Source organism: Cyprinodon tularosa, unplaced genomic scaffold, assembly GCF_016077235.1.
Source record: "Cyprinodon tularosa strain WSP-4 unplaced genomic scaffold, ASM1607723v1 ctg137, whole genome shotgun sequence".
Taxonomy (NCBI): domain Eukaryota; kingdom Metazoa; phylum Chordata; class Actinopteri; order Cyprinodontiformes; family Cyprinodontidae; genus Cyprinodon; species Cyprinodon tularosa.
The window spans coordinates 1,539,717-1,556,874 of NW_024038189.1; the positions used below are offsets into that span (position 1 = coordinate 1,539,717).

Genomic DNA, 17,158 nt, shown 5'->3' on the forward strand with positions numbered 1-17,158 from the left:
GGTGCATTTTATCTAATTTTCTTATTTTAAGAGCAAAAATACTCATTCCATTGGTAAACTATCTCATTTACCTACTCAAATTAAGCGTAAATACACTTAATTTAAGACATTTCTACTTATTTTTAGATCCTTTTTCCAGTGTACCCCGAAATCCCATAAAAATTAATGAAAAAAAAATAAAAAAATTAATGAATTGTAATTCTTTTTAATGATCCGCGGAAACCATGGATCATTTCTGCATGTTTTGGTGCTTCAATTTAATGATCTGGCGCATGCCCTCTACGATCTCCAAGGAACTCAGTGGTGGTTGGCTTTGGTCGCAGTACCGCCACCTTCTGCTCTGGAGTTTAAACGCTTCGCCTATGAGAAAAAGGAGCAGCGCACACTGCAAAAACAATCCAGAAATAAGTAAAAAATGGCTTAAATTAAGTATATTTAGCCTTAATTTGAGCAGGTAAATAAGATGATTTGCCAATGGAATGAGTATTTTCACTCTTAAAATAAGATAGTTAGATAATATTTACTTGAAATAAGACGATAAAATAGTTTTTTCTTATTTTAAAAGGAAATTGTCTTGTTCCATTGGCAAAGTGTCTTACTTATCTCCTCAAATCAAGGAAAAACACACTTATTTTAAGAAAAAATAACTTATTGAGATTTATATTTTTTGCAGTGCATGAACCGAACGAAACACACGTGAACCGAACCGAGACAGTCGAACCGAACGGTTCGGACGGTTTTCATAAACCGTTCCATCCCAACTGCCTAGTATTGCCTAATGGTAAATCCCCCCCCCCCCGAAGGTACCTGGTGAAGAGCTACCGGCAGGCCAGAGCAGGCCAGCAGCTGAGTGGCATCGTGTCCTACCTGAATGAGTCACGGGACAGGAGGGTGCAGCCTCAGGCCGTCGCCGCCAGACCCCCCGTGGTGGACATCAATGACCTGAGCAGCCTGGTGGAGATCTACAAGCACCGAGCTGCCATGTGAGTGAAAGCCTCAGCATCAAAGAGGCGTGGGACATCTTTTATAAGATTATCTTTCCAGAATTAGTAAGTTCTGCCAGCCAGACTGGGAGGTGAACTAGATGAGTTTCAGAGATTCTTTATTTCAGCCTAATCACCAGCGTGCAGAGAAATGTTGGTCGTTTGTAATGGAATGAGGTTTTTCCGGTATTTGATTTGTCTCCATCAACGTCTGTTTCCCTCAGTCGTTCTCTGTCAGCCAGAGTTTTTCCTCTATCGTTTTCTCTGAGGAAGATGATATGTCTCTGATTACATCACTGTATGCTGCCCACTTTAGTCCCGCCTGAATCCATTTGCTGTGGTGAGAACAGAGAGTCCGTCTGTGGGAAGGAGGCTAATAACAGTGATGTTCACACTACAGGCCTTAATGCTAAATTCCAATTTTTTGTGTTTTTTTTTTTTCATTGTTTTTCACCTTTCCAAATATATGCGACTTGTATGCGATCTCCTGTGTGAACTGCATTCGCACAGCTTACCGTATTTTCACGACCGTAAGGCGCACCGCACTATAGGGCGCAGGTTTTATATACTGGTACATATCCTCTACAACATTTAAATACCTCTACTGCATATTTAAAAATAGAGTGGGGGCAAAACTGAGTATGTTTGTGCTTTATTCATGTATTTATTACAAAGTATTAATCAAACCCATCAAAGTCATCATCCTCTGTTTCTGAATTAAACAGCTGCACTAAATCAGACATGCCAATTTCCCCTTCTTTGCTGTCAGGGTCACTTTCCGTGCCGGGCGGCTCCTCGGAAATGATGCCGGCTTTTGCGAAAGCTTGAACAACAGAGCCAGCAGACACATTAGTCCAAGCATCTACAATCCATCCGCAAACGGTGGCGTAACTTGCCCGGCGCTGCCTTCCACTTTTCGTGAAACTGTGGTCTCCGTCGGTCATCCATCGCTCCCACGCCGCTCGCAGCCTTAACGGCCGGTTCACACCGATGTCGAGCGGTTGAAGTTCCTTTGTCAGACCTCCCGGAATAACAGCGAGATGGGCACACATGGAGTCACAGATTAACAGAGATGGTGATGCGTGGAAAAAACCACCTGGTCTCCTCACATACACCTCCCTCAGCCACTCTTTCATCATCTCCTCATCCATCCAGCCCTTTTCATTTGCCTTAATAACGACTCCAGCTGGAAAAGTATCTTTAGGTAAAGTCTTTCTCTTAAAAATCACCATAGGCGGCAGTTTCTGTCCATTTGCATGGCAGCCAATCCACGCCCATACTTCCCCCTTTAACGTTCTCATGGCGGTCTCAACAACGTCCGCAATAACAACACACATAGGGCGCACCGCACATTTTGAGGGGAAAAAAAGACATTTATATGCGCCTTATAGTCGCGAAAATACGGTAAGTGTCCTGCATGCGCAGTAGAGGACGCAATGACGTCAAAAGCGAGTGTGCTCTGTGTTTATGGAAGTAAACATGGATGGTAGCGCTGGAGAACATCTAGCGTCTTTCACCAACCTTAAAAACATGATCTTTTCAAGATGGTTAAAAATAAGGACTAATCTCTGCATTATCGTCCACCACGGTGGTTGTTTTTCTTCCCGTTTCTGCGTAGCGAGATGCAGAATAGTGACCTTTAGGTATTAATGAAGTTCTGTGTCCGAACAGCCATGTTGGATTTATTCGACCTGGTCGCATTTGAAAAGATCCAATATGTATTGGATTCAGTATACACAGAGCCAAGTGGTCTGGGTCACATTGAAAAAAAAAAATCTAATCTGTGTTGTTCCGACTGTCATGAAAAGATCAGATCCAGGTCGCATATTGGCAAAAAAATCAGATTTGGTTCACTTAGGCTGCTGTGTTTACGTAGCCAAATGATCCCAAAAAAGAATCCTTTCTTTGTCCGTTATCTTTATCCTGTTAGATTTTGGTTACGGTTCAGTCAGTTAATGAATGAATGGTTCTTTGAGATCCACAAAAGCATCAAAAGTGCTGGAGTTTGTCTTTGGAGAAGGCGTTACAGTCCTGTGTGTCAAATATTGGCTTCATCTCAATGCTGTGCTGTATGTTCTGCAGAAAATGGCTGCTTTCTGTTTGTTTGCTTTTTTTTTTTTACAAATAAAGTTCTGCAGTGGGAGCTCTATATACAGGTGCTGGTCATAAAATTAGAATATCATGAAAAAGTAGATTGATTTCAGTAATTCCATTTAAAAAGTGAAACTTGTATATTATATTCATACATTACATACAAACTCATATATTTCAGATGTTTATTTTGTTTAATTTTGATGATTACAAATGACAACAAATGAAAATCTCAAATTCATCATATCAGAAAATTAGAATATTACTGAAGACCAATAAAAACAAAGGATTTATAGAAATGTTGGCCAACTGAAAAGTATGAACATGAAAAGTATGAGCATGTACAGCACTCAGTATTTAGTTGGGCCTCCTTTGGCCTGTATTACTGCAGCAATGCGGCGTGGCATGGAGTCGATCAGTCTGTGGCACTGCTCAGGTGTTATGATAGCCCAGGTTGCTCTAATAGTGGCTTTTAGCTCTTCTGAATTGTTGGGTCTGGTGTATTGCATCTTCTTCTTCACAATACCCCATAGATTTTCTATGGGGTTAAGGTCAGGAGAGTTTGCTGGCCAATTAAGAACAGGGATACCATGGTCCTTCAACCAGGTACTGGTAGCTTTGGCACTGTGTGCAGGTGCCAAGTCCTGTTGGAAAATGAAATCTGCATCTCCAAAAAGTTGGTCAGCTGCAGGAAGCATGAAGTGCTCTAAAACTTCCTGGTATGTGGCTGCGTTGACCCTGGACCTCAGAAAACACAATGGACCAACACCAGCAGATGACATGGCACCCCAAACCATCACTGACTGTGGAAACTTTACACTGGACTTCAAGCAACGTGGATGAAGTGCCTCTCTTCTTTTCCTCCAGACTCTGGGACCTTGATTTCCAAAGGAAATGCAAAATTTACTTTCATCAGAGAACATGACTTTGGACCACTCACCAGCAGTCCAGTTCTTTCTCTTTAGCCCAGGCAAGACGCTTCTGACGCTGTCTGTGGTTCAAGAGTGGCTTGACACAAGGAATGCGACAGCAGAAACCCATGTCTTTCATACCTCTGTGTGTGGTGGTTCTTGAAGCACTCACTCCAGCTGCAGTCCACTCTTTGTGAATCTCCCCCACATTTTTGAATGGGTTTTGTTTCACAATCCTCTCCAGGGTGCGGTTATCTCTCTTGCTTGTACACTTTTTTCGACCACATCTTTTCCTTCCCTTCGCCTCTCTATTAATGTGCTTGGACACTGAGCTCTGTGAACAGCCAGCCTCTTTAGCGATGACCTTTTGTGTCTTGCCCTCCTTGTGCAAGGTGTCGATGGTCGTCTTTTGGACAACTGTCAAGTCAGCAGTCTTCCCCATGATTGTGTAGCCTATAGAACTAGACTGAAAGACCATTTAAAGGCTTTTGCAGGTGGTTTGAGTTAATTAGCTGATTAGAGTGTGGCACCAGGGGCCATCAATTTTGAACCTTTTCACAATATTCTAATTTTCTGATATGATGAATTTGAGATTTTCATTTGTTGTCATTTGTAATCATCAAAATTAAACAAAATAAACATCTGAAATATATGAGTTTGTATGTAATGTATGAATATAATATACAAGTTTCACTTTTTAAATGGAATTACTGAAATCAATCTACTTTTTCATGATATTCTAATTTTATGACCAGCACTTGTATTTGCTTTCGGCATCTTCAGTCAACAACTCTGTAAAGTCACCTTTTTACTGTAATTGCAGCTGCTGATCTGTTTGGGTGCTTTTCCTGCATCCCTTTGCATTAAGAGCGACTAAGCTTGGTCCTTTTTTCTAAGTAAAGTATTTCAAGCTTAGTCAGGTTGGATGGAGAGTGTTTATAAAATGTATTTACCTGTTGGCTCTGGGCAATCTGAAGATCTGAACCTCTCTGCTGAAGTTCTGTTTAATTGTTTTCCTGCAGGAAGGTCAACTTCTGCCCTCATTTCAGTTTTGCTACCGCTAACAAGTTTATTTCCTCCGATACCGTTTACCGTCATACTGTCACATGTTTTACTATGAGAAAGGTTTGTTCAGGGTGTTTCCACCACATCCAACTTTTCGCTTGTCGACCTCAGAGTTTCATTTTGGTCTCATCTGACCAGATCACCTCCAACATTTTCCCTACTTCCTGTTTCCCTTCATGGCTGGTTATAGACTGGAAACGTAACTTCTCATTGATGTCATTAAACAGGCTTTCAATAGAGCTATGGAGTGAATTTGGTTCCATTATTTTTTGCAAGCAAGGAACACATTTAGTAAGCTGAAATGAAAAAAATGGTTGCTAGAAATAAAACTGAAAAAAGTATCTGAGGAAAATGAATTCAAATTTCCTCATTTCCTCTTTTTTTTTAATTTTTGTATTTTGAAACTTTTATTTCGTAAAAATAATTTCTAAATATTAATATTTTCACATGTTATATTTTCACATTTTTTTTAAAGATTTTATCTTTTATTGTTTTATTTAAACTATATATATATATATATATATATATATATATATATATATATATATATATATATATATTATATATATATATATATATATAGGTGCTGGTCATAAAATTAGAATATCATGAAAAAGTAGATTGATTTCAGTAATTCCATTTAAAAAGTGAAACTTGTATATTATATTCATACATTACATACAAACTCATATATTTCAGATGTTTATTTTGTTTAATTTTGATGATTACAAATGACAACAAATGAAAATCTCAAATTCATCATATCAGAAAATTAGAATATTGTGAAAAGGTTCAAAATTGATGGCCCCTGGTGCCACACTCTAATCAGCTAATTAACTCAAACCACCTGCAAAAGCCTTTAAATGGTCTTTCAGTCTAGTTCTATAGGCTACACAATCATGGGGAAGACTGCTGACTTGACAGTTGTCCAAAAGACGACCATCGACACCTTGCACAAGGAGGGCAAGACACAAAAGGTCATCGCTAAAGAGGCTGGCTGTTCACAGAGCTCAGTGTCCAAGCACATTAATAGAGAGGCGAAGGGAAGGAAAAGATGTGGTCGAAAAAAGTGTACAAGCAAGAGAGATAACCGCACCCTGGAGAGGATTGTGAAACAAAACCCATTCAAAAATATGGGGGAGATTCACAAAGAGTGGACTGCAGCTGGAGTGAGTGCTTCAAGAACCACCACACACAGACGTATGAAAGACATGGGTTTCTGCTGTCGCATTCCTTGTGTCAAGCCACTCTTGAACCACAGACAGCGTCAGAAGCGTCTTGCCTGGGCTAAAGAGAAACAGGACTGGACTGCTGGTGAGTGGTCCAAAGTCATGTTCTCTGATGAAAGTAAATTTTGCATTTCCTTTGGAAATCAAGGTCCCAGAGTCTGGAGGAAAAGAAGAGAGGCACTTCATCCACGTTGCTTGAAGTCCAGTGTAAAGTTTCCACAGTCAGTGATGGTTTGGGGGTGCCATGTCATCTGCTGGTGTTGGTCCATTGTGTTTTCTGAGGTCCAGGGTCAACGCAGCCACATACCAGGAAGTTTTAGAGCACTTCATGCTTCCTGCAGCTGACCAACTTTTTGGAGATGCAGATTTCATTTTCCAGCAGGACTTGGCACCTGCACACAGTGCCAAAGCTACCAGTACCTGGTTGAAGGACCATGGTATCCCTGTTCTTAATTGGCCAGCAAACTCTCCTGACCTTAACCCCATAGAAAATCTATGGGGTATTGTGAAGAAGAAGATGCAATACACCAGACCCAACAATTCAGAAGAGCTAAAAGCCACTATTAGAGCAACCTGGGCTATCATAACACCTGAGCAGTGCCACAGACTGATCGACTCCATGCCACGCCGCATTGCTGCAGTAATACAGGCCAAAGGAGGCCCAACTAAATACTGAGTGCTGTACATGCTCATACTTTTCATGTTCATACTTTTCAGTTGGCCAACATTTCTATAAATCCTTTGTTTTTATTGGTCTTCAGTAATATTCTAATTTTCTGATATGATGAATTTGAGATTTTCATTTGTTGTCATTTGTAATCATCAAAATTAAACAAAATAAACATCTGAAATATATGAGTTTGTATGTAATGTATGAATATAATATACAAGTTTCACTTTTTAAATGGAATTACTGAAATCAATATACTTTTTCATGATATTCTAATTTTATGACCAGCACCTGTGTATATATATATATATAATTCTTTTTTTTTTTTTCCCCAATTGCGTCATACAGATCATATTCTATTCACTTCTAGAGGCGCTCTTTCCTCTAGAGCAGAGGTCACCAATTAAAAATCAGTAAAGTCGGAATAAAGAAAATCAACAACCAGTAAAAATCTTTTTTATCATATTCTGTTACTTTAAACAGAATTTAACACTGAAGTAAAATGCAGGTGTTTATGCATCCATGTTATACACTGACTTTTCAAATAAAAAAAAATATTAAAAATATGTTATGTTTTCATTTTAAAATCTAAAGTGTTTTTTTTTTAAGTAGAGAACAATTGGTCAGTTTGGTTTATAGACAATTTCCTGATTCACATAGTATATAAAACACTTGAACTGAGTGGTTTTTTTTTTTGTTATTTTCTTTCTTTTTTCTGTCTAAATGTTGGCAGTGGGCTTTAGGCTGCCCTGCAAGGCTTTAAACCTGGGTTTGAATGGAGACTAAGCCATTCTCAAGCACAGATCAAGGTGCTCATTTTGATAACCGATATCGATACCGATGTTAAAGCTGGACAAAAATAAGTAGTCATTGAAAATAGCAGTTTTATTATCCATTTCTGACACTTTGAAAAATAATATACTCAAATATATTTTCATATGCTGATATCAAATAGATTTTTAAAAACGCGGTATCGATCTATTTTACTTTCAAAATCTTGTGAAATTTCATTGTTCTGTTACAAACTCTCGTGATATTTTGCAAATTCTTGTGAGATTTTGTTAGTAAAATAGAGCGATACCGCGTCAATATATCAACATATAAAAATATGGCAAAATTTCGTGAATTTTCAGGGGATTTCGTAGCATAACGATGACATATAGCAATATTTAATTAGTAAAAGAGATTGATATGGTGTTTTTAAATGACAATATATCAGCATAGGAAGATATTGGGATATTTTAATGGATCAATATTTTTTCCCTCGTCTTTAGAAGTTTTTAAGTCTGTAAAAAAAAGAAGTTTTTGAGGAAGAAGTAGTATTTTTTATTTTTTTTTTGACTTTAGAAAGCTGAAGCTGATCAAATATCGGGTTAAATATCGGTGGGGTGGCCGATGTCCGATATTCAGTTTTAAGGCCGATACCGATAGGGGGCCGATTATATCGTGCATCCCTAATATTTACATATGGATCCAGAAACGGAACATCTGGATTTATACTGAGGTTTAACTCAGGCTTAGAACTAATTAGATCCTGCATCTGTGTAGGGGTGTAAATATTAATCGTTTTGTATCGATGCATCAATCCAACACACGATCTAATCCATCGACATGTCCGCAAGAGAATCGATTCTTTTTTTTTTTTTCTTTTTTTTTTTCCAGCACTCCAGTGCTGCGTTGGCGCTTAACTTATTTTGCCCTCCTACCTCGCTTCATTTAGCCACTACCCTCTTTCCACTTGCAGTATTTTTTTATGCGAGACCTTTCAGAATCTATAACACAGAGGCATTATTATTTTTCAGTGAATGAGGTTTTAGAAGCCTAGGTGGAGTACAACTTTTTTACTTCTGTTTCTCAAATAAAATACGATACAATATTACAGCTTTCATTGATTTATTTCAAATTTGAAAAATTGTTTAGCCTGTAAAGTAGAAAAAAATTTAACCAATTCATCGAATCATTTCGCGGTGTATTCTTGAGTATGGAGAATAATCGAATCGTTGGGTCAGAAAGTTGATACTGAATTGAATAACTATGATGGGTGTGATCTACACCCCTACATCTGTGTGAAGTTTATAAGAGCAACACGCAGTCTTTGATGCAGGTTTTCTGTGTGTGTTTATAGTCTGGTTGAGATGGCAGCCAGAAGCATCCAGCAGGAGCTGCAGCACAGGAAGTCCCAGGAGGACGCCTGGAACAACAGCGCCATCGACCTGGTCAGAGCCTCTGATGTAAGTTTCATTTCTACTACAGTTACAGTAAATTCACTTTTCATTTGTAAAAAAAAGAAATAAATAAAACTAAAGGATGTTTTTTTTTCTTAATCCTAATGTGTAGATTCGTGTTGTAAATGATCTCAATCCATTTTGCTGTAGAAACTCATATTTTCCCTCGGTTCCCCTGCCATCTGCTCCCCTTAGGCCCACTGTCACTATGTTGTGGTGAAAGTCTTCCATGACAAGCTGAAAGGAGTCGGCGACACAGCGATACACTCTGTGCTGTCCACCCTGGCTCTGCTCTACGCCATGCATGGAATCACAAGGAACTCTGGAGACTTCCTGCAGGCAAGTTAAGCTCTCATATCTGCAGACCGGCCTGTTGAAACCTGTCATCTCCCTTTGCTCAGTTAGCTGTTTGATCTTGTCTCAATCTAAGCTCCTAAATACTTCCTGTCGACTTTTATGGTGGAAATCTGGATCATTTTGTTTTGTTTGGTCATCTTTGATGTGGCCATTAATCAGTCTGTAAAGTGGTTTGGCTCGGCCACTGGACCCAGCAGCAGACGTTCAGGTCTGTAGACCTTCCCTCCATCCAGGACTTGTCCAGGTCAGGAAAAGGGCAGCCAACATCTCTGCGGATCCCACACATTCTGGACTGTTAAGACTTTTATCTTTGACTTTTTTTCTAAGTGTGAAGACATTTTGTTTAGAAAACATGCAAATTGAAACGGACGAATGGGTCCACCCCTTTGGAATGGGGGTCTATTATCGTAACCCCAACTCCTTTACAAGAGAACAGAAGACCTCGCTTATTCAGCCAGGCCAACAATTCCCTCTAACGACCCCCCTTTCAGAGACATAGACAGGTATGGGGCATTGCAGGCTAACAAAAGAAGCTAAATGACCCCCATTCCAAAGGGGGGGACCCGTTCGTCCCGTTTCTATTTGCATGTTTTCTAAACAAAAGCAAGGCTTTGTTGGGCTGCTGGATAAAACCTGGAACTCAACGCTATTTCTAACATTTTGGATTGAAAAAGCTATTATTACAGGCTAAATGATCTGCGAAAAAGTCCTGTGGGTCTGATGAAACTAAAAATCGACATGAATACCATTTTAACATTTGGAGAAAAAGTACAGTAGGGGCAGAATCATGCCGTGGCAAAGTTGAAAGCAAACTTGTAGGTAAAGCTGTTATCTTAAGGGAAAACTGCTTTGAGTGCAAAAAATTTTTATTTAATCAGTTTTTTATTTTCATGTGTTCATTTTAATATGCTGGACATATATCCACTTTTACATGATGGTTTATAAATAACGCCAGGTCTCATAAAAAAAAATGGTGGAAAGTTAAACACAATCTTTTTTAGAGCTTTGGATTTAATAAGTGTTTTGGCAATGTCATTTTTTGGCACCGATACCTGGCTGTGCAGTATTGACTGATACCATCTGTTTGAAATTGATGTGTGTGTATATATATATAGAACTGCAGACTACTTAGATGTAAAATAATTGCCATCATGGTTTGTTAAGCTGCTGCCTACCTTTGTGAAGCAGGAAAAAAAGACTAAAACAAAGTGAATCCAGTAGAACTTTTTATTGCCTACATGGAATGGGTGACAATAGTTGAATAAACTTTTGGCTCTAAAAATGGTATCGGTGCCCTATTTGTTGGTATTCATTGATACCACCATTAGTAATACAGGAGTATAAAATTATGACCCTTTGTAGAGCTTTTTCCTCCTGTGCTCGAATATGAAAATAAGATCAACAAAAGAAGCCAAACGACCCCCCATTCCAAAGGGGTGGACTCGGTCAGCCTTTTCATTTTTAACGTCAGGTTTAAGCACCTAAAAGATCATACATACATGCAGGGAAAGAAAGAAGGCACAGAGACAATTAATTTAGTTTTACTCGCGAGGATAGCAGGAAGAGACTGCAGAGTTTACAATCTCCACCTCACTCTGCAGTCCCAGCGTTCTGCTCGCTATTTATTAGAAATCAGGGGTCCCTTGTTACAACAGCTGAGACTGCTCTAGAGATCAGAAACAACATCAAAAATTCAGACTTGAAGTCTCAGTAAACATCCTATAAATTTCAGGGTTCAGTCAAAGTTTAAGCTGTTAAAGCTTTTCACCAAACTTCAGCAGGTCGAGTGCTGCTCATAGATCGACCACAACCTCCCCAAAACCAAGTCTACAAATCACAGTATACTTCAGAAAAGGTGGATATGAAAACATGCACATAGCACACAGCTTTATGCATGATAACATTACACAGATACATTTATATACAATTATTCTAACAAACGTTTTCAAAACAAAAACAGGGTTTTGTTGGGCTACTATATAAAGCCTTGAACTCAACGCTATTTCTGATATTTTGTATTAAAAAAAGCTTCCTGGATGGGAAGCGAAATGTCTTCAAACTTGGAAACAAAGTCCAGTGGATTTTATTTTTTCACCTTTTTTTGAATAACAGTGTAGATAAACTTCAACAGCCCATAACAACCAGGACAATACTACAATATTTGCTTCAATTCGACCTTCTCATCTTCTCCTATAAAAACAGTGTGTATGCATTCACATTACCAAGGACAGAAAGACAAATTTAAGCTTATTCTGTCAGGATTTAGTTAAGGATTGTTGACCCAAAAGCAGAGGCGGGAAGGCAGAGGTGAATTTCTTTTAGATTTAATGAAAGAGAAACTGAAAATAAAGACAGGTTATCCAAAATCCAATAATGAAAACAAAGTCCAAACTAACAATGAAACCATGGAGACATCAGTGGAATCACTATCTCAACGAGGAAGACTCTGGAAGACTGAGTTGGAGCAAGTTTAATTAAGTTAGACGGTTTATGAAGAGGACCCAGCAAAGGGGAACTGAAGAGACAGGGCTTTTAAAGGAGACTGAGACAAAGAGGGGGCTAATGAGGAAACTGGGAGCAGGTGTGCACAGAACAAGAGAGGGAAAGAGATAGGGAAGAAGGAGAACACAAGAGGGCAGCAAAGAGCAACAAATAGAAACCTGGAAGAGTGGAAATGACAACAAAATAATAATAAAATTACTAGGATTATTAAACATGGAGAAAAGAAAACTAAACACTCAAAAGAAAACATAACAGAACTCAGACTAAAAAACCAAAGAACACAGCAAAATAAAAATAAACCACTAACACTAGAAAACAAGGAGTAAAGCAAGACTGAATACTCAAAAAAAAAAAAAAAAAAAACATAACAGAAACCTGACATATTCTTCCCACAAATATTTAGTTTTTATATTTAAGACGTCCGACCATAGAGGGGAAAGCCGACTGTGGTTGTGTGTCCAAATTTTTGCCTAAGAAAACAGATTCTGATCAGTATTTTGTTTTCCTTGCAGGCTGCACTGCTGAGTGTCCCCCAGGTCCTGCAGATTTCAGTTCGTGTGAAAGAGCTTCTCTCTCAGCTGCGACCCAACGCAGTGGCGCTGGTCGACGCCTTCGACATCCACGACAAGAAGCTGAATTCAGTCCTGGGCCGTTATGACGGAAACGTCTATGAGAATATGTTCGAGTGGGCTCGCCGTTCACCTCTTAATGCCACAGAGGTAAAAACAAAAGAAGTTTTTATTTGAAAAAGCAGCCAGGGGGCTCGTAGGAGCTCTGGAGGAGCTGCAGAGATGCACAGCTAAGCTGAGGATAGGAATTTATTGATTTCCTGGATGTTTTCCATGTTGAAAACACTGCTCTGTGCGAAGGAGACCAACTGATCTGAGGGACGGGGGAAAAATTGGCGTCCAGACTGGATCTCATAGAAACACACACCCAGAACATGCAGCTAAATGCTATTCTGTAACAGAAAGATCTAACTGGGATAAACAAAAATGCGTTTTATTAGATTAGATTAGATTCAACTTTGTCATTACACAGGTACAGGTAAAAGGCAATGAAATGCAGTTTAGGTCTAACAAGAAGTTTAATAGCAGCGATGCAGAATATTCAATGCTATTACTACAAAATAAATAAATAAAACTAAAACTTGGACAGAAGCTTTCCTAATTAAAGTGCAGTGGAAGGTCATTCTGTATTAGTTAAAGTTTACAACTGTATATGTAAACAATTAATACTGTAAATAAACAGTTGGCAGTGCAAATCACTGTTTCAGTCAAGGTAACAGTCAGCAGTGCAAGTTAACATTATCATGTTGCAAATAACAAAATGGAGGCAGGTGTGAAGAGGGAGAGGAGCGTCTATCACAGAGGTCACAGATTAGCGGACCAGGGTCCGGATCCGGACCCACCTGCTGGCTAATCCGGACTCAATCTGATTTAAAACATTAATAAATTACTGCATGTTGTCTGACGACAGTGTCTAATTTCACTTGCTCCTCTTCTCCTGTTAATACGGTAAAGCCCTGGGGAGCGTCCGGCTCCAGGCTGCACGTGATCCAAATGAGCCAATGAGCTGTCAGTCTGGGTTGCTGCTGCTGCTGAAAAATATTTGAATTCAAAAAAGAATTTAAGAGTAACTTTGCTGTTTTCTCATAAGTTGTTGTTTAAAATATATATATTTTAAATACTTTTTTCAGATCTAATAGATTTCATGTTTTATTCTTTTTTACAAATAGCATTCTTTTCAAATTATGTTTCACAGATTATATTCTCTTCACTTCAAGCCCAATACAAGCTCTTCTAACGCACACTTTGAACATTAAGAAAAATGTAGCTAACCTCCATGCAGACCAATAGAAATGCTGCTACAGCAGGATGGTCTGGATCCGACCCACCTGTTGGCTAATCTGGACCTGATTTAAAACATTTATAAATTACTGCACGTTGTCTGACGACCGTGTCAAAACGTCACTTGCCCCTCTTCTCCTGTTAATACGGTAAAGCCCTGGGGAGCGTCCGGCTCCAGGCTGCACGTGATCCAAATGAGCCAATGAGCTGTCAGTCTGGGTTGCTGCTGCTGCTACTTTTAGACACAGCAGGCAAACCTGTGGCAAGCCGGGCGATGGGAAAGAAGGAGAAGACCATGAGAAAAAGAGAGCAGAGAAAGTGTGGACTACTGGAAGAACTGCGGTGAACTGGTGAAAGAAAAGTGAAATGGCGTGCTCAAAGATGACCCTGCACATTTAGAGGATGTTTGGCTCAACCTGCTGCTGTGAAGCAGGATTCTCCACCATGAACAGAATCAACAATAAATCTGGATCCAGGCTCAAAATGAGCTCCTTGATATGTGCTTGAGAATGGCTTAGTCTCTGGTTAAACCCAGGTTTAAAGCCTTGCAGGGCAGCCTAAAGCTCACTGCCAACATTAAGACAGAAAAAGAAAGGTGTTTTATAAAAATTTTTAAGAAAGTGAGTCAGGGAATTATCTATATACCAAACTGAACTATTGTTGTTCTTTACTTCAAAAACCATTTAGATTTTAATAATTTTTATTATTAATAAACACCTGCATTTTATTTCGGTGTTAAATTCTGTTTAAAGTAACAAATTATAATAAAAAATGTCTCCAGACGTTTACTGGTTGATTTTATTTATCCGCACTGCGATGATTTTTAATTGTGACCCCTGGTCTATCACTATATGAGCAGGTTGGGATCAGGGAGGATTAGAGTTCAATAAAGTGACAGCTCTGAGGAAAAAACTGTTCTTTATTCTGCTGGTCCTGGTCCAGAGGCACCTGAAACGCCTACCAGAGTCGTTTTTTGATTTTATTTGTAAAACAGATAAAAATTCATTAATTTTTTAACCTGAGCTTTGTTATTCTATCGCAGGAAATCCAGATCTAAAACAACAAAGCTTTTAGCTTTGTGACTAAAAGGACCATTAATAAGCAAACAGCTGCGGTGGCTTAATATGTGTAATATTTCCATCACTAAATACTGAGTTCCTCTTTCTGCTGCATCTAGAAAAGTCTTTCTATTTACTGGCAGAGCATTAGCTGTCGGGCTGCTTCAACACTAAGCTGCTGACCTCAATCTAAGCTACACTCACATTTAGTTTAGAGGTAAAATTGTTTCCACTGTTGAATAAAAAGCCTCTTTCTCTTAGAATATGAGAAAAAACATTCTAATACAAGTCAAACAGATTGAAACTCCAGTGTGATTGAATTTTTTTTATCTTTCTTCTTTTTGAAACTGGTATTTTTTTCTGTAGGTCCATGAATCCTTCCAGAAGTACCTGAAGCCCCTGCGATCCAAGCTGTAAGCTAATGAAAGGAGCTCCACTAATGACTGGGACCCTTCAACTCTGCCCGAATCTCCCCTCTAATAACCTGCAGTATCAGCCCCATGATGGATTCCTCTGCTTATCAGCGCATTTTTCACCATGATTGCAGCACTCCGTCCACTTCTGGTTTAACAAACACATCTGCTACAGCTTTGGTAGACGGCTGATAAGTCTGAAGTGTTATGGAAGTTCAGCAGAGCGATAAATAAGATTGACGGAGGAATAAATGAATCTCTTTTTAACGGAATGAATAAAGATTGAAGCCAAGTGGATAGATTTAAAAACAGAAAGCAAACATCGTTACTGTTTTTGATTAAAATAATAAATGCTTCATGAAATTCTGGGTGTACTAGTAAGAAAATACTGAAGCTTTTCCCCATTTTCCTGATTCACATCAGAAATATTTCATAAGTATTTTTAGTTTTCCCATGTGGTTATTTCTAAAAGTCTTTTTCCAATTAGTGTCAGTCGATCTATAACCTTCCATCCTCCCTGAACTTCTCCTCCTTTCCTCCTTAAACGGATCAGCTAAGTTTATGGGATGCTTCAGTTAATAAAAGCTACAATCAGAGGACAAAAAGAACGGCGTGTAGGGAAGTAGACCAAATTGATGCACTTTGTAATTGAAGTTTTTTTTTATTTGTTTTATCGGATACTTGCCCTTTTAGCATTTTTTTTAATTTGCTTTTCATTTCACGGTTTTCCTTTTTTCCTGGTGAAATTTGACCTGTATAAAAAGCCAGGAACGGATATAAGAAATTTGGGGCCCTAGGCAAAGACAGGCAGGGGTCCCTCTGAATTGAGAAGACAACGCATAAAACCCATTTTGTCCCTCTCTTCTTGTCCCTTTTCTTCTTGTTTTCCTCTCTATGTTTTGTACTCAGCTGACTTTTCATGCTGTCTCTAAAGGAATGAAAGATTTTTTCCAAGCACTAAGCTCACTTAGCTGATTGCTCCTTCCTGTGTTTCCAAAAAGGCCAAAGTAAATAACCCAGTCCTTCTTTTCACTGTAGACAAGCCATGATCTGCTTATCTGTTCTCCATTTTTCATTTGGATGAAATAATAGCTGCATGAATCATGACAGCAGACAAGATAGAGGAGAGCAGGAGGCTGGGTTACCAATCTACTCGCTCTGGAGAGCAGAGTTCGCTGCTTTTAGATGTTGTCTCCAAAGTCTCCAGTAGCAGAAAAAAGTCTCTAGATTTGGCGCTAGGAGCTTTTTAGAAATCAAAGTGCTAGAGGGGTCTGAAAAGTGGCTCAATATAGCGACTAAAGCGCTAAGTTGGCAATAGTTTCTTTCCAAATGGTTTGCTGCTGTCTCTTTTGACCTTTCTGAACATGTGCAGCAAATGGACTGATCCAATATGGTGGACACTGAAGAGGGGGGGCTGAGACACAATATTATAAGCGTTCTGATGGCATTTTAATGAAAGGATTTTTATCAAAAAGAAACTTAATGTGCACAAATAAGGAATAGCTGTAAAATGAGTTTTATGGGGCCCCCAGGAACTTGGGGCCCTAGGCACCTGCCTTGTATTCCCTAATGTTAAATCTGCTTTATTAACTTCTCACGATGATAAAGAGTGACTGAGTCCACAAGTCATGTACAGAATAAAGCCTGTGCATTAGTATTATCCCTCCCTACCATGTGGGGTCGCACCCTTGTCCAGCTTTGGATCGCTTCTTTTTAAAGACACATTTCAAAACACAAACTTTAAAATAATTGTTAATTTTTGCCTTGATGCTGCATCAGATCAGTGTAGACGGGGCCCAGAGGA

The 17,158-nt window shown here is 39.0% G+C and overlaps 1 protein-coding gene across 2 annotated transcripts in view; it reads left to right on the top strand.

The window, feature by feature from the left end:
• The window catches only part of acox1 (acyl-CoA oxidase 1, palmitoyl), a 33,505-nt gene extending 17,858 nt beyond the window's left edge, over window positions 1-15,647 (top strand). For both annotated transcript variants that reach the window (XM_038278039.1, XM_038278040.1), the window contains exons 10-14: window positions 804-983; window positions 9,075-9,180; window positions 9,370-9,513; window positions 12,546-12,752; window positions 15,308-15,647. In XM_038278039.1, coding sequence (XP_038133967.1) covers window positions 804-983; window positions 9,075-9,180; window positions 9,370-9,513; window positions 12,546-12,752; window positions 15,308-15,358 — 688 coding nt within the window. In that variant the 3' untranslated portion in view covers window positions 15,359-15,647. The remainder of the gene's footprint in view (window positions 1-803; window positions 984-9,074; window positions 9,181-9,369; window positions 9,514-12,545; window positions 12,753-15,307) is intronic.
• The last annotated feature ends 1,511 nt before the right edge of the window (window positions 15,648-17,158 follow it).